General features: G+C 38.1%; 2 protein-coding genes across 13 annotated transcripts in view; one reads left to right on the forward strand and one right to left on the reverse strand.

The window, feature by feature from the left end:
- FRRS1 (ferric chelate reductase 1) overlaps nt 1-17,405 on the forward strand; it is a 28,874-nt gene extending 11,469 nt beyond the window's left edge. For all 12 annotated transcript variants that reach the window (XM_056497874.1, XM_056497875.1, XM_056497873.1 and 9 more), the window contains 15 exons: nt 2,211-2,406; nt 2,637-2,773; nt 3,419-3,513; nt 3,880-4,030; nt 4,848-5,027; nt 5,896-5,994; nt 6,517-6,664; nt 7,202-7,318; nt 8,050-8,165; nt 8,453-8,539; nt 9,455-9,552; nt 9,722-9,780; nt 10,526-10,669; nt 11,730-11,791; nt 11,897-17,405. In XM_056497874.1, the coding sequence (XP_056353849.1) occupies nt 2,211-2,406; nt 2,637-2,773; nt 3,419-3,513; nt 3,880-4,030; nt 4,848-5,027; nt 5,896-5,994; nt 6,517-6,664; nt 7,202-7,318; nt 8,050-8,165; nt 8,453-8,539; nt 9,455-9,552; nt 9,722-9,780; nt 10,526-10,669; nt 11,730-11,791; nt 11,897-11,989 (1,782 nt within the window). In that variant the 3' untranslated portion in view covers nt 11,990-17,405. The remainder of the gene's footprint in view (nt 1-2,210; nt 2,407-2,636; nt 2,774-3,418; nt 3,514-3,879; nt 4,031-4,847; nt 5,028-5,895; nt 5,995-6,516; nt 6,665-7,201; nt 7,319-8,049; nt 8,166-8,452; nt 8,540-9,454; nt 9,553-9,721; nt 9,781-10,525; nt 10,670-11,729; nt 11,792-11,896) is intronic.
- The window catches only part of PALMD (palmdelphin), a 45,603-nt gene continuing 34,410 nt past the window's right edge, over nt 16,206-27,398 (reverse strand). The window contains exons 5-9 of the mRNA XM_056497886.1: nt 24,443-24,557; nt 23,554-23,587; nt 23,347-23,457; nt 21,555-22,652; nt 16,206-17,808 (exon numbers count right to left, since the gene is read on the reverse strand). Coding sequence (XP_056353861.1) covers nt 17,765-17,808; nt 21,555-22,652; nt 23,347-23,457; nt 23,554-23,587; nt 24,443-24,557 — 1,402 coding nt within the window. The 3' untranslated portion in view covers nt 16,206-17,764. The remainder of the gene's footprint in view (nt 17,809-21,554; nt 22,653-23,346; nt 23,458-23,553; nt 23,588-24,442; nt 24,558-27,398) is intronic.

Consider the following 27,398-nt stretch of genomic DNA (forward strand, 5'->3'; position numbering starts at 1 on the left):
GGGTGTGTCATAAACCCTTTATATTAATATAGCTTATTCCCCTTCAGGTGTGTCTTTCCTTTTCTGTTCACCCTTTTGTCTGACGGTCAGGAGAAATTTCTGTCAATGGTAGTTTTTGTACCTTTGAGCTGACAATATGTTTGGTTGCCTGTTGCCTGATGTCTTCTTCCTCTCTGAAGTTAGTTTTAGATTTCACACTATGTAGCAAATGAAGTTAAACAGCTGGAAGAAGATAAGTTCTATGAAGACAACCTGAGTTGGAGTGTGAGCATTGTGCTCATGATTTATCAGGCTACCAGGGCTTTCTTAGCTGTTGATACCTGCAGGGACAGTAGGAGTTGTTTTCAACACAGGAAGAAGTAACTTGCTGTTCTCCATTTATCTAAATATTTTTTTAGATTTTGGTGGGTTGTTTTTTTTTAGAATTCTATTAATCTCTACTTAATCTTTTTTTTTTTTTTCTGCCAACTTTTGAGTCATTCAGTTGAATCTGACAAGAATATTTTTTGTTTCATTTTAAATCCCTACCACATCCTCTGCTACTTAAAGCAGGATATTACTCTACTCTTTTTCTTGTCTTTGTGATATGCAGCCTTATCTCTTGTTTTGAAAATTTCCCTGGTACATATAATTGTAATGAACCTTAGTCTTTAGTTTTCTATAAGTGTCTTTAACTTATGTATAAAATTAGATGCAAACTTTTGACAGTTTGGAGAAGTGTTGGGACTAGAAGGAAATACTTTAATTAAAACTTAAAGATATGATCATAATGTTATCTTGAATACTTAGGAGGAGTTGAGTGTTGGGTGTTTATTTTCTAGTTCTTGAAATTTAACTGTTGAACATACTTTTACTTCTGAGCTTTTTCTATTATTTAGCGGTGTAAAGTTGCTGAGGAACTTATATTTTGAAGTACAAATATAGCATTGCCTTGGGAATTGTGGATTTCCATGTATGAGAACTTTGGAAGAGTTCATGTTGATGACTCCTATTGTGTAAGATTAATTATGTGCCTTGTCTTTATTTGACTGCTTTTTAGGTATCAAGAGTTCAGTCTGAAATGGCTCTGTGTGTTTCTTATCTTCATGTCCATCCATACTGCCAGGGAACTTCTTAGCTTGATACTTCTTATCACTTGCTGCAAAATGGGCATGGCCTTTTCAGAAGGCTGCCTGGTCTATGTTCCACCAGAGCTGATAACTCACTTCTTGTGCCTAAGGATTGAAAGGAAGTTTATCTCTGTTCTCCTGGCCTTTTGGATGTGGAAACTCTTTTGTTGGCTAAGGTGTTCTGTGAAGGTCCTGCATGCTACTAAGCAGCAAAACAATTGCCACAACTTTTATCAAGACAGTATTGTGGTGTAGCAAAACATTGTGTGATGAAAGCTGAGGTTAGGGGTTCATAAAACTGTTTAGGATCTGGGGTCCTATTATCCCATATCTTTCATGCATGCTGCTCCCTTGGCAAGAGTGTGATAAACAATCTGTTGTTTGATTAATTGTCCAGAGCCAAATATCCAAAAGGAAGAGTGCAAAAAAGAAGTCTTATGCTTGTCAGCAGCAAACATACATATTTCTTTGTCTAAATCTTCGTACCAAATTCTCACTCTTGCGTGTATAAAATCTACTTCTGACACTGGGCAACTTTAGTTTCCTTGCAGAAAGAAGAACTTGTTACCCAGGAATTATTTGTCATATGTGAAGAAGTAGACACGGGTTGTGGAAACAAAAGCCAGTCGGTAATGATTTGAAGGCTATGATTAATAAAAGTGGGTTTGATACTATCTGTGTAGTTCCTCAGTACTGTCAACCTTTATCTGTGAAGCCTGTTTTAAGATCCATCTGTCCTGTGCAAATGTTTAAGGAACTTGAATTTTTTTTTTTTTTTTTGAGAGAGAGAACAGGAGAGGTATTTGCAAAATACATTTTAAAAGTGCTGTCAAAATGCATGGAGGGAAATAATCCACCTAGTGGACAGAGGGATCCATTGATACCTGTAGATGGCCTGAAATGTGGTATCTGAACATTATAACAATGCCTTGCAGTTGTCAGAAGCAGATGTTATTCAGAAGCTGGGAGTGTTGTCTTTTGAATGCTTTTTTTTAAAAATGGTTTTTTATTCTACCATTCAACTGATTTCTGAAGAGGAGTGGTGACCTATAATGTAAATATTTATTGTGTTTAATTTTCTGTAAGCTTTATTTTATACAGATGGAGCTGCCTGGTATTGTTCTTGCTGTTTGGATGTTTGTTTGCCTCTGTGCATCTGTGGTTGGCTATCCAAATGGAAAAGTAAGAGAAGCCTGTACTAACATGATACCCTGCCATGGTGGCTCTCCTCAGCTGTCACCTGAGCACAGCATTACAGTGAATGGGACTGAATTTAAACCAGGGGACAGCATAGAAGGTATTGTGTCAGTTACAGCTGAAGAGTTTAATTTATTGTATCTTTGTATTATAGTATGTCTTTCCTCAGTTTTCTATACTGGATTTATCTAAGCAGTTGAATCTTGTTTAGACAATCCATTAACTATCATTCAGTACTTGTGAAATGAGCATCTGATATTCGTTGTTGAAATACTTCCATCTTCCTCTGAAGCAGAGTTAAACTTTCTTTTATTTTTCTTCTTGCTTTAGTTCACCTGTCTGGACCAGATTTTGAAGGATTTTTCATACAAGCCCGGGATTCAGAACACCTGGACAGCCCTGCAGTTGGTTCTTTTGTGTTAGCTGATCGCAGACATTCTCAGCTGCTGACATGTGGTCGTACCAAGGTAGAGTCCAGTGGCTTGAAATCATTCATTGGGCACTGAGGAGCTTGTACCAGAATATGTCTGGAATAGGATAGATAATCCATGTAGTCTTATTTAAGTTCAGTAAATTTCTGGAGAAATTGGTCCAACTTGGAGAATAGAGACATGACTCACTGCAGCTCTGGACTATTCTTATGAACTGTTTAAATTATCCTGGTAACAGAAAGCTGTTGACTGCTGCAGGAAGATGCAGCATTTGTAACGTAAGCTTTACTTTTACACAATGAACTTAGTGTATTCCTAATATTAAAAGAAGGAGCCATTGCATTACCTCTTCATCCTCTTATTCTCAAAAAGTGGAGCATTTCCTTATTAAGAAAATCTCACTATTTCTAAATAAATGCTGCAGGGACCTGTACCTCATTGCTGGAGTCTTCTGGATTGAAAGTCATTCCTTGTAGTCTTGAAGTTTGTCAGTATGAGTAATTGGCAGTGCTATACCTCACCTGAGCTGATCATGACTGACTGGGGAAAAGCCAATTGCCCTGGGTTTGTGCAGTGTAACAGTGCAGTGTCTCTGTAAGATTTAGTTGCAGCCTCTGCTGACTGTGTGAAGTAACAAAATTTGTATCCACTGTGTAACTCTTGATTTGTGTGTGTTCTCAGAATTCAGCTGTCAGTCACACAAGTAAAGCAAAAAAGAAAGACATAAAAGTTTATTGGATTGCTCCTGGGGATGCTCCAAAAAATGTGCAGTTTCTGTAAGTAAACCTAGTATCAATTCTAATTTATTAGAGTGCAAACAAGGTAAACCTGTATCATTGTCTGTGTCAAGTATTGTCCAGCAACTGAAAAGCCCTTGGTCCAGTAGCCTGAAAAGTCAACACGTGCTGCATGAATGTTTCTTGTATCCACTGCAGCATGTGGTATTATGTTTTCCTACTTTTCTTCTTTTCTACTGAGATTTAAGATATTTTCCTAGCTTAATCTGTAAAATGTAGAGGCCTCCATAAAGATGAGGGTTTTGCAAATAATTTGTGTGAATTATAGATTATTTTCCTTTTATTTCTTTTTTAAAATAGCAGCCAACTATAAATGTGTATGTAATGTGTGTTGTGTTTTTTAAGAGCCACAGTTGTGAAGAAATACAGGATTTTCTGGGTGAAAATTCCAGGTCCTATTATTTCTCAGCCTGATGTGCTGTCCCCAACACCACCTTTGCATGCAAGATCAGAGGCTATGTCAACTTCACACCCAGTTTCCTACATATCAAAGCCAGTAAGTAATGATAAAACTAAATCAGGCTATCCTCAATGCTTGTGATGAGTGGAATTTAATGAGATGACATTGATACAGCCTATCAACAGAAAAGGAGAGATGATGGATGAGTAACTTTGATATCTAAGGCTAAGAACAGCTACCCTTAGTTGAGTTGCTTGAACTTCACAGGGTCAAATGTTCTCGTGCTTCACACAGGTCAGAAGATTAACAGAACATTTAGAAATTAATGATCAGAAAATACTGTGCATGCTTGTCATGAGAGATGGCAAAAGGTCCTGGCTAATAACTTCCTATTTAGCAACTGCAGGCTCAGAAGCTTTTTTTTCTGAGTGTGTCTGTGTTACTGACTTCTCTTACTGAGTCTTGAATGGACCAAGCAAGGGATGCTATGTGATTTAGGATAACTGTGACTTATAATCAATGTATTTTCTCAATATGTATTGTGGAGTCTCTACTTTAAAAAGCAACCATAAAGCTGTAATACCCTTCTTTTCTTTCTCATATTAAAGCTGACATTACCTCTCCAGATATTAAACCAGAGGAAATTTTTTTTTTCAGAAGTTTTTGCTGACTTTTCAAAGTTATTCTATTGTAATGTCTTTAAAATGAAAATTTAACTCAAATTTAGCTTGGAATTAACCATCATTTTGCTCTGTAGTCCTGGGGTAGTTGTAGACATGGTTTAAGAGATTGTGTGTGTGTGTACATAGGTGATGTTGCTCCTTGTATGTTTTTTTTCCTACCTTGGGTAGAAAGGAGCAAGATAATGGAAACTCTCATTGCTCACAATTTGTTTGTTTGCTTAATTGTTTAGTTTAGTGCCTCAGGTTGTGGAATTACGAAGTTCTGCATTAGGAATCCTACAAACTGTGATCCTGGAAGTGCATCCTGCTTTTTTCTATCCTTCCAACAAGAGGAGAGCTCAGTTTTTATTGAAATGAGTGGTCCAAGTGAAGGATATTTAGCACTTGCATTTTCCCATGACCAGTGGATGGTGAGTGTTCTGTTTTAATTTCTGTAGCTGCTTTTGTGATGTTAGTAAAGTTTGAATCGAAATGCACATGGAAAATGGAAGTACTGTCAGATGTCACACAAAATGTGACTCTCCCATAGTGCTAAAACACAGGTTGTTTCTTATAGGCAAATATTCACTTTTAGCTCAGGACTGAATAACTGCAGTAGAATTTCCCTATGGATATCTCTTATGGCAGAATTCAGCCTGTCTCACTGAAATTCCTGGTTAAATCAATCTATTTACCCATCTAAAAAAATCTTACGTCTCAGAAGCTGAGTTGTTATTCTGAAAACCATTTGCATTTGATCTTTGAATGTTACTCCTATACAAACAGTCTTAGTGTTGAAAGATACTTCTTTCTGACTTATGTTAAAGTGAAGGGATGATGCTGTTGATAGATGCATAATCCATAAGATACTTGTTGCACAAAGAAGTGCTGTTTATATTCATATCCCTAGTGCAGGAACACTTGGTTCTTAGCAACACTTTTTTTACAGGAGAAAAAAAATCTTGTAACGGAAGTGGATTTTTAAATCACTCCAACATTCATCTCTGAATTTACTAAACTAAATTTAGTACACAGGACAAAATCATTAAAGAAACTTCTGATTGTGTGGTTGTTACTCTGGGAGGGTAGAGTGAATCATAATGCGTGTCGCTATGTGTCATCTCTTTGACTTGATGTGGTTCCTCAGTAATAATATGATTTGTTTGAAAAATGGAAAATAAAAGCTTGATAACTACAGAAATCTGAAATTTTGCTGTCTTTATGAAATCAAAGACCTTTTGAAGACTGCCAGTAGTGTTTTTTATTGGGCTATAGATATTTTTCTTTTCAACTCTGCAGGGTGGTGATGATGCTTATCTGTGTGTTAATGAGGATCACCGCGTTCATGTCAGCACTGCCCATCTGAAGGAGCGAAGTCATCCTCTCTTGGATTCAGAGGTATGTTTTAAAACAACTCAGATGCCTTCACAGATGTAGCTTTGAAGTAAAGTATGCTGCTGTTTTATGCTTTTGTTTTGCACAGCATGTGTAAATACTGAAGTGGGTCCATAATTCTCTAAGGTGAGATTGACTGGGCTCTTATTTCCTGTAAATGTTAACTTTGGAAGTCTAAATTTAATTTGTAAAGGTAATCATGTGATGGGAGCTTAGTCTATTTAGAACCTTTGTCCTTATTATTAGTCTGTCCCTTTGCTAGAACTGCAGTTGCAACTGGTATGTCCTGGGTTAAACATTGTTATGGGCTGTAAAAATTAGTGATAGTAAGTTCAAATCCTAAGTTGCTATGTTGACTTACTGACATAACTCTTGCATACTAATTTAGAAGAAGATCCCTTCCCTGGATCATTCGCATTCTTTCTTTATACATCAGTGACACTCTTGTCTTTTGCAGGGCTACTTTTAAGCCAATTACTCTGCCAGCCTGAAAACACTGAGTATTAATTGTCTCCTGTTTTACAGAATGCACTTGAAGATGTGTCGTGGAGGCTTGCAGATGGTGTTCTTCAATGTTCTTTCAGGAGGAGCATTCGTCTCCCTGCCTATACAGGGAGATTTAATCTGGATACCAGTTACTACATCTTTCTGGCAGATGGGGAAGCTAGTGAAGGTAAACTTGACTTGCATATAGAGTTGCTTTTCTACAGCTCCAAATGAGTTAGTAACCCTTCTGTAAGAAGATATGGCTTAGGTGAGAACTGGTGTCTGAATTAAGGTTTACAAGTTTGAGGCCTTTGATTCACTTACCTTTACTGCATCTCTGGATCATGGATTTGCTTGTGGCAGTTATTGCAAATTTACTCATATGTATTGTATGCTCACTTGATCATAGGAACTGATAGCTTCTTGAGAGCTGGCCACATATTTTTTTTTTTAACTTTTAAATGGAGACTAGAATCAAAGGGAATTTTTCTTTGTGTCTTATGTATGTAGCGGAGAGGAAAAAGGAATTTCCTGTAGCTGCATGAGTTGTGTTTTCTGTGTTAAGTGTGCAGGTAGCTTAGCTGATGTTAGGTTCTTGCCAGATTGTGTGTTAGCTTGTGTGATTATGCACAGTGGTCACAAGAATGCTTGAATGAGGAATGGGTGCCCTTACAAGGGCAGTGGCTTTAATTAGCAAGAAATAAACCACTTTGTCACTGCTCAGGTGGACCGATACACAAACATGGTCGTCAGCCCCTGGTCACCGATGGACTGTACAACGTCACAGGCCTTCCTCAGGATATCGGAGGTTCCCGGGCCCCACGCCTTATCAAGGCTCATGGTAAGCTGCAGTTTCTAGTTTGGTCTCCCAGTTCTAGACTTGCTGAGACTGCAGGTTATTGCAGAGTTGGTATTTCCTCTTGTCTTTCTGGCATTTATGTTGTATATTCTGTTGGCTAGCAAGATCTGATACTCTGGTAGCAGGGTGAAGTTATTAATTTTTCATTCCAAGAACAGTGTTGGAAGATTGTTTTTGCCCAGGAAAATGAACCCATTCTTGCCTTTTCCCTTAAATTTATAATTGAGACTTGTTTATTACTTTATTTCAAGTTGTTGTAGTTGCATTTTTGGTTTAGCTGTATTTGAAATGAGAAACCACTCAACTGGAAGTCTAGAGTCACTAAAGTTGATGGGAGTTTTTCTCCCACACTACTGGACTTGAATGCAGGTCCATGATAGAACTGCTGCTCATTCTTTGTCACACATGTTGTAGCAATGTCATCTTTCATTCTCTGATGTCTGAGTTGGTGATAGAATGTTTTCTCTCACCAGTATGTACAAAGAGTTCTCTCACCAGTATGTACAATGTATCTTTTGCATGGATATTTCTGTTCTCTAGCAAGATAAAGGCTGTGAAGCTGTGGCCTGAACCAGGTGATATGTTTTTAATCATTGATGAAGTCTGACCATGTGCATGTGAACTATACTACATAGCCTTGGAAGTTGTATTTGTGTGCACTTAAGTTACCTACCACTTACCTTGTTGGGTTATTTGTTTTTTCCTGTTTTCAGGAGCACTCATGTTTGTTGCTTGGATTACCACGGTTAGTATTGGTGTTATTGTTGCACGATTCTTCAAACCTGTCTGGTCTCATTCATTCCTACTTGGAAAGGAGCTGTGGTTTCAGGTGGGCAAAATCTCTATGTATCTCCAGCTGTATTTTCTAGCATTATTGCAAGCAGAATTATAAACCTACTAGATACTAGAAATAGACTAAACATGGTATGATTTACATCTTTCTTTAATCTTATAAAGCGGAACAATTAAAAATCAGAAGTTCACCTACTTTACTAGTAAAGATAAAGTCTTAAGCAGGGATTTAGAAGATCTTTTAACTGTAGGTCTATTTAATGTCTTTTAATGACGTATTTAAGAAAGCTGTAGAGTTTCTAAAAGCAAACTGAACTTTTCTAGGTGCATCGTATGCTTATGTTGACCACAGTCATGCTTACAAGCATTTCTTTTGTGTTGCCTTTTGTATACCGAGGAGGCTGGAGCCACGTAAGTGTGTTTTTGTCTTGTTTGTTAACTCAAAGGTACAGGTGGGACTAAATGAATGAGGAAGTCCACTGCCAGCTATTATGACTATTTCTAAGTAAATACCTGTGAAAGCTGTTTTTAAGTAGGCTGATTTCAAATTCTAGCAACACAGAAGAGGATTTTTGTCTCCTTTAAACTGCACTGAAAAATTTTGGTGTTTTCCTTTCTTCCTCTTTCTCCCAAATAAATTGTTTGCTCATAGTTTCTTTATGTGCTATTTTGGTTTTACTGTTTCCTTAGAGAATATAATCTTGGGAAGGGAGTAAGGATGTGATGGCTGGCATAAGCATGGTAAACCTGCTGGGAATAAGTGTTTTTGTGAACTTAGACATAACAGTGAGTGATAAGCTTAGTCTGGAGCAGTAGCTAGATAGAGATTGTATACCTGTTGCTTTCACCTGTACTCTGTTTGATGCAAGGTGACATCAGAAGTTGGAAGGTCTAGAGAGTATTTGAATTCAAGGTAGGAGAATATGGTCAAGGGTGTGAGCTAGAGAAATTGAGTAAAACATTTTTGGGTGAAAGAGAAGACCCATACTGGGATGAGATATAAAATAGGCCTATCCTGGAGACACAGGATTGAGGCTGGAGATCTTGGACTATGGCTTATATAGTCATGTTAGTCTGCTCTTCAGCTGGTGGAATTTCTCAATACAGCCAAAAGGTGGGACAAACCCTGAGCAGAGACATACCAGTGTGTCTGCTACCAAGGCATACAGTCTCCATCTGCCTGCAGGGCAGCTTGTGTCCTGTTGCCTCTCTCAGTGCTGCTCCATTGTAAGTTATAGTACATGAGTTAATACAATTTGCAACTGTTTTGGTCTTTTCTCTCTGTTTATATAGATATTATATTTAAGAAAAATGTCCTCTGTTTAGCAAGCAGGTTTTCATCCTTATCTTGGCTGTGGTGTGATGGCTTTGACAATCTTTCAACCACTTATGGCAGGTTTCAGACCATCTCGTCATGCACCAAGGTACAACTGACTCATTAAATTACAGCCACAGGAATTAAATGTGACTGTTTCTTTAAACATTCTTTTTAAAATTACAAGTTTTTACAGCTTGATAGTAGGCAAAATGTTCTTTGATTTGAACCCCCTTCCCTCAGCTGTGTAATCAATAAAATGTTTCATTGTTTTGTAGGAGGCAATTGTTTAACTGGTTTCACTGGAGTACTGGTACAACAGCTAGAATATTAGCTGGTGAGTAGAAGTAATAGTTGTAATTCCCATTTAACTGATTTAAAGGAGCTTTGCCCTTTGTTTGGGCTGTTGTTCATTTAAAACATCTATTACATCTAGTCCAGGCTTGTCTGAAGATCCTTTTTCTTGGCCATCTTTTGTGTGAGTTTTAAGGGGTCACTGGATACAACTAAGAGAAAAAGTGACTTTAAAACCAAAGGAATTACCGGCAAATCTGAAATTCCTCTGTAATGAGTACCTGTCCTTATCTTCATGATTTCTTGTTGTCTTGGAAGATACAAGAATAGTATTCTTACAGTAGCACAGTTCAATATTATTGAATGAGAGGAATTTCACTTGTGGATCCAGGAGCTGGGTTTAATTCTACTAAAGAGGCAAGCTTCCACAGAAATCTGCAGCACTATTATTGTGGTGACTGGTCTTGTTGGTAGTCACAAATGCTGGTTACAAATGTGTGGCTGGAATGTGATAGGGCATTAAGCAGGTTGAAAACCATCTTGGCCTTTTCTTCTTGTCGTGGTGCTCAAACTACCAAAAAAGTCCAAAACAACTCCCTATTCCCTCTCAAAAAGCCTTCAACAAGTTTTAGTGGTATGAGCTCTTTTAACCTCATTCCTCAAGCAGTTTTAAGTAATTAATGGGAAATCTATTTTCAAAAGCAATTGAGAGCATTTTTAAAGCACCTGGGCACAACATTCTTACTGTGTGTTTCTTTTTTTTTTTTAATCATGTTTGTACTGAATAGTTGTGACTATGTTCTTGGGAATGGATCTGCCAGCACTTAACCTGCCGGACCCATGGGACACCTATGCAATGATTGGCTTTGTAGCTTGGCACGTTGGTACTGATGTTCTTCTGGAAATCCACAGCTACTGTCTCATTCGTAAAGGTACAAACCCAGCACAACACCTGTTGTCCCCTTGGTTACTGAGCATAAAACCTGTGTGGATTGAATTTCAGGAGGTGTTCTTTGGCTTCTATCTTGGAAGCTGAAAGAGAATAACTTTTGAGTAATAGTGTCCTATCTTCTGTAGAAAAATGAATATGGAAGTAAACCAGTTTAAGACAAAAGCATTCTAGAAGAGTGGGGGCCATTTTAAATAAAATCTTCTCATTTCTCAAACTACAGTTCATAGACTGAAACGTGTAAATATTTTCTGAGACTCTATTTTTTGCCATAACTTTGATCCCTGGTGGGTAGGTTAAGTCCAGATTAATTCATGAAGATTTAATATGCATTTAACTGTTGACAAATTGCTGTAATTGCTGGAGCAAGCTTGAATGCTTGCCATTTTGACTACTGGGAAAGGAATATAAAATCCTGACTTCAATATGTCTAGGGAAGAGATAGGTAGTAACTTCATTAGAAATTGTTATCTTCACTGGCTAATGTCACAGAGAGGAGGTGATTGCACATGTGAATGACCTGGTCTAAGGCTGAGATGAGACAGCTGCAGAATTGAAGAAATGTGATTAAGAGTCTGTGTAAGGTGTCATGTGGAGAAGGAGTGATTATAAAAGATGTGAATTTAAATTTAACTGCAGTAATTACTTTCTAGAAATAGGGAAATTACTCTGAAATGTTTGGACAATGAGTGTTCTCATGTTGGCTAATGAAAATACTTTTCAATGAAATCCAGTTATCTTAAAATATAAAATATATGAGCTCAAAACTCAGTGTTTTGATTATTCAGTCTAGCAAAAGACAGATGCTTTTTTACTTCAGTGTTCAGAATTTACTTTTTGTAGGTCAGCTCCAGAATAATTTTTCATTTGTGTTGTGAGCATGATAGTAGCAGGTCGTGAAATGTCAAATGAAACTCCCAAGTCCTTTTCGGATTTAATGCTTTGTAAGACTTAGTCACAGGATCAAGACTTCTGCAGTATAAAAATGAAACCCCCTTTCTCTTAAGGGCAGACTTGACTTCTATTTTTCTTCCCATGAACAGTTGAAGTGATAGAGGATGACAGAGTACAGATACTGCAGTCACTCACATCTGCAGAAGCAGAGGTGAGTCATAATTTGATAACTAACTACTGTGAAATGGGAGGATTCTTTGTTTAAACCAATAAAAAGACTGACTGTTCAGTGACTTTTCTTCCCCTTTTCTTGCAGGGTCATCTGTTTAAACAGATTGTATTAACCATCTATATCTGTGGAAATATAGTATTCCTGGTTGCCTTCCTGATAGCAATCAACCAAGTATGAAATAAGTATTTGAGAATTTAGTGACAAAATACTGTGCAGTTGAAAAATCTGCAAGGAATACTTTTCATTACAACTTTTTTCTCAATGTGTTCCTGAAGATGTAATTGAAGAACAGCAATAAGAATGCATGTTATGCTCAGTGTTGGGGAGATCTGGAATTCAAATCTAGAGACGAATTGTCCTACAGTCAATTGCAGTCCTACAAAAGCTGTCTTCTGATGGGACTCTTAATGGGAACCTTTGCCTGAATAAGGAATGAATCTGTTTTTGAAGCACACTAGTTAACTTGATTGAAGCTTATAGGTGAGAAGACTGAGATGTGCTACAATTGTTACTTAGATAATTCCCTAAACCTTTGGTGAATATTACTGGGGGAACTGGTAAGAAATGACTGATCTGTCCACTTTACTGTTTTAATGTGTGATATGCCAGCTTCCTGCTCTTGACAGTCTTGTTCATAAAGAAACTCCCAACCAAACCATGAAACTTAGTGGAAGATTGTCACAAATACAGGTTGATGCATGAGCTAAATAGATAAAAGTAAAATGCAAAAAGCACTGTCTGCTCTAAGAGCAGTGTACTTACACAACAAGCACAGGACTTTAGGAACTTCAGTCCTTTAGTAAAACCACCATTTGCCTCACTCAAAATACTGCTGTCTCATCCCTCTCGGTGCTTCTGAATCATAAAGAGAAAACATGTTATATAATATATGTAATATAAATGCATTAAAACCTGTTGTAACGTATCTAAAACCCAAACCAGGAAGAACCTGTGTGTTTATGGTTTTTTTTAATCTGTCTTTGGTTGCTTGTGGCTTCTGAATTACTTGACTGTGTGAACAAGATGGATTTATGCCAACCGATGCTTTAATGGAAGTCAAAATACTTGCTCTAGAATGGTGCAGTTTTATTTGTGTTATTGAGCATAAATTGGGAGCTAGGTTGACTTCAGGAGAAGCAGCTTCTGTTAGTATTTAGTGAAAGTCCTTTGAGCTGGTATATCTAGAAGACAGAATTATAAGAATTCTATAGCAAGTCTATTCTGAAAGAATTTTGGAGGGCAATTTTTTGGTCAACAAAAAGTTTCTCCAAATATTTGAACTAGTTACAGACTCTAGAAAGAGAACATATTGTTTCACATTTTTTGTTCATGGTTTGCTCAAGTATGGAAAGATACTCTTCAAATGGCATTTTAGAAATGAAACCTTAATATGCTGTGCAGTTACAGTGCTTTGCAGTTGTGTTTTGTGGCTCTGAACAGCTTGTTCCCACACTTTTCATTTTTCTTACTGAAAAGTATCGATTTTTTAGTTGTAACAATTTTTTTTTTTTTTTTTTTTCCCCATCCAGGCCTGCTAAGCTAGCTGGGAATGAAGGTGTTGGGAGTATTGGGTAGAATAGTGAGTAGTGAGGCCTGACTCTGTATAGACTTTTACAGCAACATCTCCACAGGTGTGGCCAGCTCTAAAATCCTTGTAGGTGTGGGTCAGGTGGTGGTTCTCTGCAGCTGCCAAAGCTGTCTGCTCTGTCTCTTCCTCCACCTTCCCAAGTCCATGGTGCAGCCTGTTGCATGGACAGGTAATATTCAGGGAGCTGCACGTTTGTTGGTAGTCAGTGATCTTTTTGGCTGCTCAGAGATCTGATTTAGCCATAAGGGTGTTTATAGAGCTTGGATTAATCCCTTTGTCAGCAGCAGCTGACTGAGAGTGAGTCCAAGTTGAATCATCTCCCTTAGAAAAGTCATGTGCAGATTGGGAAAGGGGGAGCACAAAGAAATGAGTCACAACCCAGGCTGAAGGACAAGAAGCATGGGACCAACTGTGTGGGTGTGAGGTTTTTTTAGAGAACTCTGGTCTCAAGCCTGGCAATCTCAGGCTCATCTACTACTAAAGTTTTGTGGGACTGTTTCATCTACTGTGAGTTTATAGAAGAAAAATCACTCAACCTAGGCATGATTGATGGCTTTTTAAATTAAGATTAATGCCAGATTCTTTCTGCAATACAATACCTGTACTGAGGGTTGTTTCATTTACATGTGACAATGAACATGGGTTTTAAAACATGAATGTAAATATCTTAATAAAAGTTCTTGTCCCTTTTAGTAATGTGAAAATACTATTAAAAGGAAGCTAGAAAAATCTTGCCTAGGAGCAAAATGGATTGTCTGTTTTCTGTAGATGTTGCTTTATAAATTAAAGCTATGTAAATCCTTCCTGGAGAAACTATTATTGAAATTGAATATTAAAATAGTTTTAAAATGGTTTCTTTTCCTCAAGAAGAAAAAAATTTCATTTTCCACATCTAATACAACTTTAAAATTCATAAAATTTTCAGTTCCTCTGGATAACTTTTTTCTTTCCACTGTTTGCAGTACTATCTAGTTTCTTATGGGAGCCCTTATGTACAGTTTTGTAACTTAATTGATTGAAAGTCTACCTTATTTTACATAATTTCTGTTCACACAACCACTCCTGCCCTTTTCCTGCATAACTAGGAAGTGATGTGTCATTATATTCCAGTGTCTTTCAAAGTTTTTTGTGTAGAAAGGGTTTGATATTGGCAGAAAAATAGATGACAGGTAAAAATTTGTGATTAGTCTCACGAGTAGTCTATTGTTTTGATTGTTAGGTGCAGCCTCCAAATACTGGTCATATCACTTGGCTTAGCCACAAGTCATGTTCCTTGCCTGTGTTTTGAACAAAAATTACTTGGTGCAAATGTAAATGGAGTGCACAGCTACTTTGTTTTACTTTCAGTAGTTTTTAGCTAGTCGACATTTTAGACTCCAGCATGAACCAGGGGAAGGTGTATTTAATTTGTCCCTCTTCCACTGAGTGCTACACTGCTTTCTGTTTTGTCAAAAATCACAAGATGGGGAGATGTCCAGTTGTAATAATGGCCCTGTTTTTCCTTTGCCCAGGAGAGGCTAAGGAGAGCTTGCCTGCTTTGTGTCCCATCAGTTTGTAACACTGCGTGGCGCCCTTGTTCAAGGAACAGCACTTCTGTGTCGCTTGCTTTCTGTAAACTGTCAGTGAGAGGTTGACATGTAAAGGTTTTCCAGAATAGGAAGGGTTCCTAAATGAACTAATTGGAAAATTCTCAAGGTTTATTAAGAAACTCAGTCTTTAAATCCAAGTCAACTCATACAAAGAGACATTTTGGAATGGGTGTTTGCTTGATATCCATGATTAAGCTTTTGTTTGAGCAGGTATGGATGTTGTTCTTTTTTTGGGAAAATCCTTTTCAAGACAACTGAAGATGAACAGCAATCACTAAGGAGAAAGTGCAGTATTCTGCATTTCTGTGCAGGAGTTAATACCTCAGTGGTTTTAGACTTTTGGTGCAGGTTGAAGTAAGAAGTGTCCAAGTGAATGGAAGGATGGTTAACAGATGATCTGCTAGTAGGTCTGAGAAATTCTTTGCTCACATAAATCTGACTCCAGTTTCTCTAAGGGGCTTGTATGAAGGGGGAAACTGTTGCACATACCTGAGTAAGTGGCACAGCAGCACTGGCACCGGACAAATTCTTCAGAACGTGCTTGGAACCACCTGTTTTAGTTCATACCTGACCTAGTTCAACCACTGCCTAGCTTCTGCTGGTCTTCCCTGTGCTGTGCAAAAGTGACTTTACATTATGTAAACCACAAAACTGCATCACTCTGAACCAGCTATTTATGACAATCATCCCACACAAATGATACTGCACTTAAGAAGGGCTGCAGCTTCAGCTTTGATTAATTTTGTCTTGTGGGGCCTTAGAAATCACTTGGCTTTGATGATGAATTACAGTTTTGCATGGCATCTCTACTGACACTTGATGATTTGCCACCTTGTATTTCAGTTCTTATTGGTAGAGGATGCAGGAAAACTCTGGAGCTGTAGCACTCAGGTGGTGTACATTCCTACTTTCCAGGAGCACAAAACTTTTCAGTCTTTCTTTTAAACTACTTTGACTAGTACCGTGATGGTAGTTGCTTCCCTTTTCCATATATATTTAATAGTACAGGTTGTTGGGGGAGCAGAGGATGAATGTCCATAGCCATCCGCTGCTGTTTGTGGCTGCTTCATATCACTCACCTCCTCTCATTTTTTGGTGTATCCTTAAGGGTTGAGGCTGAAGCTGCCTGCTCTCACAACCAACAAATAAAAAAGCACAAGGAAAAAAACCCACTATAAAACAACAACAACAAAGAAGAGGATAGACATAGAGGAAGTGTACTATAATAAAATTTATTCATTCTTATTTACTATTCCACTCTCCAGGTAACCATTTCTGACAAGTCTTAAAATTTGGGATTCTTACCCACATCAGACTGGGAGCCACCAAGTGTTTAGAGACTATAAATCAGTCAATTACTACCATCGTGCCTCAGTATGAGGTAGTAACTTCAGTTTCCTGCTTTGAAAAGAATACCAGCAAAAAATTACAGGTTTTTTGTTTTGTTTTTTGTTTGTTTTTGCTGGTGCATAATTTGAGTCAGCTATACCAGAATAACACAACCTGAACTTTATCTGTTTGGTGTTACAAATGAGGCTAAGACCTAGTGAATTAAAGCTGCTGTACTGATTTGAGTATAATGGTGTAGTGTGTTACGAGGCACTTTTTCTCCCCAAGAACTATGTACTGGAAGATCTGACCTGGATGAGATTTTTCTAGGTGTGGTTGAACCTGGTTTTAGGGCCCCTACCTGTTTTTAAGGTTAAGAATTAACCTGTTTTTTTGGTGGGAGCTTGAAACTTGCTAGAGAACTGTGCCCAGCAGTGGCTGCACCTGTAACAGATTTTTGTTTTCAGCTGCAGGACAATCTTCTGGCAACTCAATATTTCTGGTGGGAGGCTTGCTGATTTTAGCTCCTCAGCCAACTGAAACATAAACACTATGGTTGCTGGGATATTTTTCTGTTGCTGGGGTATTTTGTTTGTTTGTTTTGGTTGTTTTTGGTTTGTTTTTTTTTTTTAAATGGACTGGCACTGCCTGTCTGGCAACAAATTTCTTGGAAAATTAGGGCTTTCTCAGCAAGCTGGGAGGTGAAACCATGCTCAGAAGGCTTTTCATATTATTATGCACAGGATTGATCTGTGAGGTTGTGGGTGGGCAGCATGTTTGTGGGATGGTGAAGAAAGCAGGGTGTGAGGATGGCTACACTGTCATATGTAACATAGAAGGGTGAATGGAGTGTGGAGCTCCAGAAGGTGGCTAAATATTTAAATATGCTGGCTTAATTATATTTGGTTTGATCTGCTATCACTTAAAAAGGAATGCTTTACATTTCATCCAAGGTAGTATAACTGGATAGGACTTTTTATATTTACATTTCTTCCTGCTCCTCTCATATTTCACTTTTTATTAAGCAATGCTTTTACAGAAAGAATGCTGGAACAGCAAAATCAGATAGATTGGCACACTTTAATGTGAAACAATGTCCCGTGACGTTCCATGGAGATAGGTGTTTACCTGCTCTGTGTATATAGCAACAGCATATTTCTGATTGTGAGAACAAGTATGCACATGTCTTCATTCTTGTATATACACTGCATTTATGGCCTTAGGTAACTTCCCACTACTTTTACCAAAATCCAGTGATTTGTGTATATGTGGCAGTTGGTCAAATCTGAAAGTCTGTTGAAGTCCATTGCATTATGCAGAGGGCAAAATAGCCCATGAAACAGAGTAGCAAAACAAATATTATGATCCAGAAAAAGTATGTGGAAGAAAGTCTTCTTAGCTTTATCTGCTTTCAGTGATAAATTTACTTCCATGTCATTACAGCTGTTAAAGCACCTTTTTCCCCAGCTTTGCCATCCTCATCCTCAGAGCTGCAAAAATAAACAAACAAAGCCCTTGCATTTTTTCTTTCTATTTCTGAAGCAAAATCTCCTTATTTAGAAAAATGAAGAATACACATACCTCCAGTGGTTAATCCAGCAGAATAAGCATGTTTTTAGTGTTACAGAAAGAAATCAGTAGAAGGTGTTAGTTCTGGTAATTTTGCAATAAAGTGAGTATATTAAGACATTACTCTATAACTGCTATTTAAAAATTAGCACAGCTATATTCTGTTTTGGCTCTGTAACCTTCACTAACACGTTACACAGAGTTGGTTTTGCCCTTGACTGGATGTTGACAGATTAAAAGGACACATGAATAATTAAACAAACTCTTTGTTTAAACTAAACTCCTCAGTGGGAGCTGTAACTATTTGGAAACCTTTTCCTTTTCTGTGATGCTCAGAGAACTTTCCTCTCTTCCCAGTGCTGTGAGTCAGAGTGGGAGTTAGTCATGTTCCTGATTTCATCGGGTGCAGTAACAGTACCTGTATAAACACAGCTACAGCTATTGTCTGTAACTGGGTATAATACGGGTAAGTTGCAAAGGGACAGAGTAAGACCAATGATTTCATGTTAAGGTTATTTTTAGAACAGCAATATGATGCTGGTTTTTGATATGTAAAAGCCTCCCCCCAGCACATTGTTGATCTGAGAATGCAATGGGAATAATCTCCATTACTCTGACCTGTTAGTTTGAAGAGTCACCAAAAATAGCATGTCTCATTCCTGCACCCTGCATGTGTCTCTCTGCTGAGACACAAGGGGTCAAAGCAGCTGTTTACTTGATTTACACATGTCAGCAAGTGTCCAAATCAAGTTATGTTTTTAATGCTGAAGTTGATGTAAATCATAGAAGCATCTGAGTGTAACTTTATATCATAGAGCCACTGATGTTAACCTTAGCTCTTACAAAGACACTGTGTACTTTTTACAGGCTGAGGAATTCTGAAGGATTCAAGCCCTGGTCATGGTTTGAGAACAGTCAGTTTGATACCTCACTTATAGCTCATAGAGTTTGTTTTTGTCTTGCTCTATACATTATAGAAAACAGATGGTGTGCATGAATCTTCATTAGAAATGATTTTTGTATTTTATGTTCTTCAACACAGATGGAGCTGTCTCCATTGTGTTTTTTGAAGGTTGCAAAGCTTCCATTGGTAGGAAAAAATAGCTCATCTAGACTAGCTAGCTGCCAAAAGCCTTGGACCTTCATATCCCCGTGAGAGCCTGTTCCACACTGTCAGTAGGTTTTGCTGCTTATTCAGCTTTAGTTTTGCATTTCCTTCTTCATTTCACTATGCCTAGCCTTTGTTCCCTCCCAAGGACTTTTCATTTCCCTAATGAGTATTGCATCTTCAAAACATTTGCACTTGAATTAATTTGCCTGAAATTTAAAGAAGAAAATAAGGTCTAATAATGCAAATAGGGGTGTACCAATTATAGTGCTGCCATGCTTTTTTCTGTATGGTTTTTCCCAGGGCACATACTTTGAGATATTGGTGGGGAAAGGAAAATTGCTGCTATATGGAAAGAGAGATGCCCTACATCTTTGTAAGGTTGTGGGCATGAAAAGCTCCTAATTTAATCTCGTGTGTTTCCATATAGATTGGCACATGGAACAATGCCTCTGCTTCCTTGTCCTTGGCCATCATGAGCTAATTCAGTAGCTTGTTCTGAAGGATCATTTCTTTCCTAAAGAAAAACTGTTACATGAGAGGCCACCATGCTGGCCTGTCCTGTGCTTCTTTGTTTTCCATTGTCTTTCAAAGTCCTCAGTGCTTAATGTTTAAATGCTGTAAGTGCTTCCAAGGCTTTAGTTTCTGAGAGGATTAGTTTTTGTGTTTTACTGTTTGTTGTTCTAGCAACAAATGATGAGCTATCAAAAGTAATTGACTCCACTCTTTTCTCTAGTGGCCTTTAGGGTGAACCTGCTAGGGTGGGCATCAATGGCTGCTTTGAAAACAATCTATTTCTCTAAGAAATAGCTCTGTATAATACATTGTTCTAGATTGAGAGGCTTTCCTGGTTTTGTTTCCCTTTTGGAAGTCTCCATAGGATTATAGGGTTGCTTGGGAAAGATTGAGTCACTTCCTGGCTTTTTCAACTGATCAAAAATGTCCCAGGGAGTGGCAATAAATAAGTGGAGAGCTAAAGAAGAATATGGCTTCATTCCAGATTCTACTAGGCATGAAGATACTCATTTGGAGGCAGTGCTGAGTGGGGGAATTTTTGAGGCAATTACCAAACTGCTTGTAATTTAGCTGGGGTCCATTTTTTCCAGCTGTGAGCATCCCTTCTCCATTATCCTATACCTATGTGATGAGGGAATTAATCTGGGGACTTATATGGGGAATTAATCCCCAAAATATACTGGGCTGGGAGCAGCTTCTGGAGTGGTTTATCTTGCCTGTACTACTTCTGCTTCTACTTCAGTTGCTGGCAGAAGAGCTGCTGGCAGCAGACCTTGGTGCTGGAGAACACAGGGAAGAACAGACATGGCAGGATGGGTGCTTGAGGAAAGTCCTCTCAAGTAATTCGAAAGTATAGTGGTTTTATTGATCACAAAGGATGGGCAGCACTGCTGGAGCATTTCTGGCTGTTGTGTGCATGACTCCATAATGTTCATACTTGTAAAAGCTGAGAGCCTTTCCTGCTGAACAGTTCTTCCCTATCACTGCCTACTGATGCAAAAATACTTGGAAGTTCTTACATGACCCAAAGATCATCCTCTTTCCTGGCTTTATATGTAGTGTAAGGAATTCCTGGGCTGTCAATACAGCTTTAGGCAGGCTCTAAACTTAGATTTTTGCCCCAAATTGTCTGGAGGGAGGCAATGTGGCATCAGGCTCACGATCTTCCTGTAATCCAACCAGTGGTTCTTTCCCTCAAGTGCAATATGACGACTGCCTGAGATCTGCTGCTGTGTAAGCATACTTGAATGGAGTTTAATTGTATGTGTTAAAATGCAACATAGTCATAAAGAAGAGTTTTCTATGTTTCTGGAAGATTTTGCTATTGCTTTCAAACTTTTATTATAAAATTTTATAATAAGAAATAGATACTGTATGTATTAATAGAGTATAAAAAGTACTCAAAAATAACCGTGGACTACTGGATTGACGGTGTGTAGTGATGAAAAGTGTCTCATCTTTCAGAAGCTATAAAAATGTCTAACTTGGCTTAATGAAAAATGTTGCAACTTGCATAAACACTATTAAGACAATATTGGCAATATTGATTCCTCAAAAATACAAAGCAAAGCTGATTATTAAGCAGTACTCATTATTTAAGGAGTAACTTGGATGATCTAGGAAGTAGTTGGAATGCAGACAGGCAGAAAAACATGCCAGTGAGGGAGGAGGAATTGTTAAGTAGCAATACTGTTAGTTACCTACAAGAAATGAAAACCAATTCTGCTAATTTTGGTAGCATTAATGGAACTTGAAAGAGAGCTACTTTTAATCTTTGAAGGTTACAGAAATGGCATTTCTGCAATAAATTATTTTCCAAATTTTGATATGGTAACTAGTGCATTGCTAAAGACAAAATAATTCAACAGATCCAAAATGTAGATTATTTGTTAAAAAACAAGAGCAAAAAAAATTGTTAATAATAGCATATTAGTCTGAAACAATCCAAACAATAGAAGAAGTGACACAGTTGCCAGCAGATAAGAGCAATATCAATTTGCTACATGAGCAAACAGCAGTGACATGATTTTCCTTGTCTGTTACCTGTTAGCGAGGGATCTTCTGTACCATCTCCAGACATCTGGCTGTGAAGATGAGCATGGTGTGTCGGTGAGCTTAAGCGTTCCTCTTGTTCTTGAAGGGAGATGGAATTTTTGTGAGGTACCTTGTTCAAGCTTTCACCCAGACTGCTCACAGGGTTTGTCTGTTGAGCTTCTGTGGTTTTCCTGTTTGGTGGCTGATAAACTTGACTGTAATGGCCTATGGGATGATATGCTGGTTTCTCAGATTTGCTGTCATCTTCCTCATCATCATCAATGATAACTAGTTCTGCACGGATAACCCCGTCGTACTGGGACAGCTTCTGGTTCGCCGCTGCGTCGTCATCATCAACGCGCTGGTAACCCATGAACACCATTGTGACAGGCTCAGACTCATCCACGTAACAAGGCACAGCCTGCACAATGTTGTACCGAACGTCTTCCTCATCTTGAGAGGCAGGGGGTGCTTCATTAGGATGACAGGGATTTAAAAACCTTGTCTCACTGTGTCTTTCCATGGTATTCTGGTAAGGTTTGAATTCCTCATGTGCAGCATTTCTTTCTTCATTATGAATCATCCTGTTCTCAGGATTAGTGTGCACTTTCTTCTCTGTATGAGAAATTACTGGAGAGGGAGACTTTGGTTGTATTACCTTTGGAAGATGAAGGCCATTCTCTTTATTTTGCTGCATAAAGGGCTCTGTTTTGGAGGAGAGCCCTGTCTGATGATTGCTAAATCCATTCATCTCTCTTTTGTCAGTGCCTTCTGGTTTTGGTCCAGGTTCTAATTTGTCTTTCTGAGGAGTAACTGGCCTGCAGAATTTGTTTGCAAAGACAGGTTCATGGTACTCTGTGGGAGACTGAGAATTCTTTTCAGTTGCCTGCCGTAGCAGGTCTTCCACTTCAACAGGAGCAAGTTCATCCATCCCATTTTGTGTTGTGCTCCCATTCGAGGACACTGCATAGACTGACTTCCTGCCATCATCATAGACTTTAACTCCCGTCTCTTTAAACTCTTTTGAGGGAAGAGGTATTGTTGATAACACTGTGTTTTCGCCTGTCTTCATGTCTTTTTCAACCTTAATTTCCATGGCAAACAATGCTGTTGAAAGAAACAAGTGCTTAAACTGGTAATGCTGTAGCTGCAAGAAATATAGGGGTTCTGACAGTGATAGAGAACAACTGTCAGAATGAATTGTTAAATATGTGAAATTATCACATACACAACCAATATATTTGATTCTCATTTGAATGTCCCCTTGTATCCTGTGGAAAAAAATATTTTCATTCTGTGAGGAAAAATCAGCTGTTAAGGAGACAGTTTCCATTACATGATAGACTGAGAAATCCAGATTTAACTTTGGCCCCTGGCGTTATGCTGGGCAATAGCAGCTGGAAGAGCTCAGTGTACTGTGATGCCAGAGAGTCTTGGGCACTCTGAAGGGTTAGGAGGCTTTGTAGTAGTTGAGAAATAACCAGACTACTGCTGGCTACTCAACAGGTGTAAGTGCAGACAGAAAATGTGAAATGATTGATATGGAGTCTGTACTTAGTTATGACAGGCAGAGGAATGAAGTGCTGGAAAGGAGTGTCAGTGGTGAAGAGTTATTTTCAGTGGCACACACTTTACATCACTGTCTCACCTCTCAGTTTTGATGACCTAACTGGTAACACAGCTTAAATGAGAACAAACGTCTCATCTGTAACGTCTATTCTTTGCTTAAAGTGTATTAGATTCAATATATAGGAAGCTTTTGTACATATTGACACCTTCTGGAGTTGCTAATAAGCAGTACCTTTTCTCTTTTCTTCATCATCCATATCAGCATGTGCTGTACTTCTCAGTGCAGAAGGTCTGAAATACTTGGGAAGGTCAGGGATGCTGGCATATATGTAGTCTGCTGCCTCTGAGTAAAGAAGATCCACAGATCCACAAAGCATTAGTATGTTTTAACTTACTTCTGCAAGGACCTTTTAAAAAATATTCTTTTGACTAAACGTACCTTTTTCAAATCCAGCTTTTTCAGTCTTCACAGACTAGGTGGGAAAGAGAACCATTAAAAATAAATGTGATAGTTACTTTTAAGATGTTAACTAGACAGTGCTTTGGTTTCCCTGATAGTTTTAACCTTTTGTGTGCAAAGCTTCATACAGAGAAGGAGCTAAAAGTGAAATGTGCTCAGTTGGAGCATGGTGAGTGAGAAAGTGAAATTTCTGTGGTCTTTTGCCAATATGATTCCAAGTCACACAGGGAAGGACAAAAATATTATGAAGTGTTAAACAGTGACCTAGCCTCCCACTGTGACACCACCTGGTTGGCACCAAAGATTTTTTTAAAAGCTGCTACTTTGGTTTTCCAGTTTTATTTATCTTCCTGTATATCTTCAGAGAATGTGTGTGTGTATGTAAGAACAGCTGAGAACTGAAGTTTAGTTTCATCCCTGTATTTTTTGAGGCGATATAATATGATTTAAAAATATTAAAATTACCTTTTGGCGAGGACTAATGGCTGATAACATTAAAATACATAATAATGTCTGTCAGGGACTTGGTGGAGAGCATGATGCAGTTTAGCTGGACACTGAAGGAGCATGAACAGACCAGCCTCTGTACCTGGTGTGTCTGGCTGAGATGCAAAGTTGCTGGGTGTCAATTTTTAGAGACATGCTGTAGATGAGTGAAGATAAGAATTGTTCTCCCACCCCCATAAATAAGCAAATGGAGACTCATGGGCACTTAAAAAAATGTAGCATCTTGATCCCTCTCATGTTTGAACTGCTGTCACTTCAAAAAAAGCTCATGACCACTCATAGGATGCAGCTAGTTCCCCTTTCCCTGGGTATGATGATGATTGAGTAATAAATGATATTTCTGGAATAATATAGCACTAACCTTTATTATGTCTTCTGTTGTTTTCTCAACAGATTTCAGTTTCTTTAAAATTGCTTCTTCTTTAGCAGAGACTTCCATTTCTTGTCTTTCTAGAGCCTCAATTTCCTTCTCCAGTCTGCAATCACAGTTGGATTTGATTTAATACCAGGCAGAGAACAACACTGCAGTTGATGCATTTGGAATATGGACATTAGTAGATCTAGTTCTACTTATCTTGACAAACTTTGCTCTTATATGAGATCAGCTTACAATATCACACATGGTGGGGAGTAAGTGTGAAGTAGTATTTTCATTTAAAAAGAAAAAAACCCAAACCCAACAACAAACAAAGCTGTCCGCATGTAAACATGAACTATTTTGCCAGTTAGGACTTGTCTGATGGGTTAACTGTTTTATTTAAAAAGCCTTTATTGTTATGTGAAAGGAATATTGAGGCTCAGGAGTCTTGGGCTGTCAACACTTGCTGTAAGTCTGTATTTACAGCTCCCTTACCTGCCCTTCTTATGTGTTAAATCTGTGTTGTATGTTTTCTTGTATGTTAAAGCTGAATACAATGATTAAGATATCTTTTTTCCTGATCAGAATTTTTATTTTCTTAGTGTAGGACAAACACTTCTAGACAGAAAGGTCCAAGATGAAAAATTGAATCTCTGTGTCAGAGAGGAAGAAAGCTATTCCTGGTTGTCTGGGTATAAAGCACACCACTAAAGTAAAGTATCTTGGTGAAATTTTTCTCCATTGCATAAGGCAAATAAGCAGGTGTCCTGCTTTCTAGTTTTTATTCTTTCTAATCAAGACTACTCTTTTCTGCATAAGTGCGTATTTGTTGGGTTTTAGATGGGATTTGCCTTATTAGCTAAGTAGCTGGGAAGTCAATTTTCCATGAAGATCTAGAATCCAACTCCAGATTTAACTCTGAGGTGGGACTTAAACTGAATGTCTTATGCTATAGGTTAATGCTGTATAACTTTAGTCTCCTGGCTCTTTTAAAAAGAACTTCTTTTAACTTTAAGAAAAAAAGGGAATTTCAAAGGCTTCCATATTTGAGTGAAATATACCTTCTATTTTTTTTTTAAATCTGTGCTGGAAATCAATGACTCCAGACCTAAGGCAGCTGTAACTGATAGGACATTTTGCTGAGAGCAGTCAGAATAGTTACAACTAAATGATCTGAGACAAAGTTACAGACAGGGCTATAGAAGTCTTGGCTGGTAACCCTGAGGGAAAGAAGCATTGGAGTTTTAGTATTTTGACTTCTTTACTGTGTGCTAGGACTCACAATATTACACAGTCACCATGAATGATTAAAGCCTGCTATCCCTTTAAAGTAATCAGACCAGAAAAGCTGAATGTAGGTCGACAGATAAGCATTATTGATTTCTTTTCTGTGTGGCTGAGGAATCTGAATTAGCATTATGGCTCTTGCCCTATTTAAAGTCAGATATGTGGAGCTACAGGGTGCTACATGGACTTTTATCTGTTGGTGACAATGTTGTCTTTATTGATATACAAAGGTATTACAGACCTCAGAAGCCCTTATGACATCAGGCATTTGAAAAGTTAGGTCTGGATCTTTCTGGTGTGTTTAAATGTTTAGAAACAGTGACATTTTTAAGAAGTTACATCACAGTTTGTCTTGAAAGGGTCCAGCAACTATTATAGCAATAATATATAAAGGCAAGAAACTACCTTTTGTACAGCGCTGCATTTTTTGGAGAGAAATGGAAGTATGACAGCCACTGTATTAAATCAATCCTTTAAATATTTGTCCTCTTTTCAAGTAGCACTAGTTATTTGATAGGAGAAAATAAGTGGTACAGAGGTGTGGATAAGAGAAGAAACCTTAGAAGTCAAGACATTAAATGAAAGGTTTCTCTGGCAAAGTAGCAGCTGAATTAGGAAAATCTATGGAGATTGCCTGGATGCTGCTGGCCATCAGCTGATCTGCCAGAGCTGGCATCACTACCACCCCAGGAAAAAAAAGTACATGGCTTGAGAATGAAAAGCAGATAGTAAGATACCACCTTGAAGAATTCCAGACTGAGGGGAAAAGGCAGTTAAGCAAGTCCTCACATGTTCTGAGGTGAGTCAAATGCTTTAGCAGCTCTGTAGTACAGCCTGAGTCTGCATTTTAAGCAATTGAATAGACTTTAGTTGTTTTGCATTTTTAAATATGTTGTTTAGCAACTAATTCCATCAAGAATGAGTGTTATTAGCTGAAGATTGAGAAAGCAGGACTCTTAATTCTTCATTCAGCTTGTACTCTGACCAAGGATGTGCTCACTTGGTTCACTGAAATTTCTAACATGCAAGGAGAGTAAATAGTACAATCATTGTAAATGCAATTTTTTGTCTGTAACCAAAGCATTCAGCCATTTGTCTCCAAGCTGTCTCAGGCTGCTTGCTATTCACTGTTTTGTTATTAATGCAAAGAATGGAACTTTTCCCTTTTATAAAAAAAAATGTTCAAATCTGAACTGATTAGCAGACATGAACCAGCTCAATTTGACACCCAAGTAAAGAATACTTCAAAACAGAGGTCCCATTTAGGAAGGTGATGGCAAGACCCATGTCACTATTGTAAATAATCTGCCAACAATTGCAATTGTCCTCTCAGCAGAAAGAAAAAAAGACTTGTCCAAAGGAATCAAGAAGTCTTTAAAGTGATTCATAATTTTAACTGAAGATGAAACACACAGAATAATCAAGAGACTGAACTGAATATCTCCAAATCAAGGGAGTTTTAATAGTCAGATGCTTAGAAAAAAGAATTCTACTGAGCCTTTCAGTTTGTTATTTCTACTGCATGACGTGTCTACATGATCAGTTTAGCCATGTTTGACTTACAGGGCAGGTCAAAGGTCAGACAGGCTTTTGTTAGCTTTGGTGCTATCTATGGCATAGCAAAAGCACTGTGCAAGAACTGTATGATGCATATTTTATATTTATTAGTGGA

The sequence above is a fragment of the Oenanthe melanoleuca genome, chromosome 8, assembly GCF_029582105.1.
Source record: "Oenanthe melanoleuca isolate GR-GAL-2019-014 chromosome 8, OMel1.0, whole genome shotgun sequence".
NCBI classification, from domain to species: Eukaryota; Metazoa; Chordata; class Aves; order Passeriformes; family Muscicapidae; genus Oenanthe; species Oenanthe melanoleuca.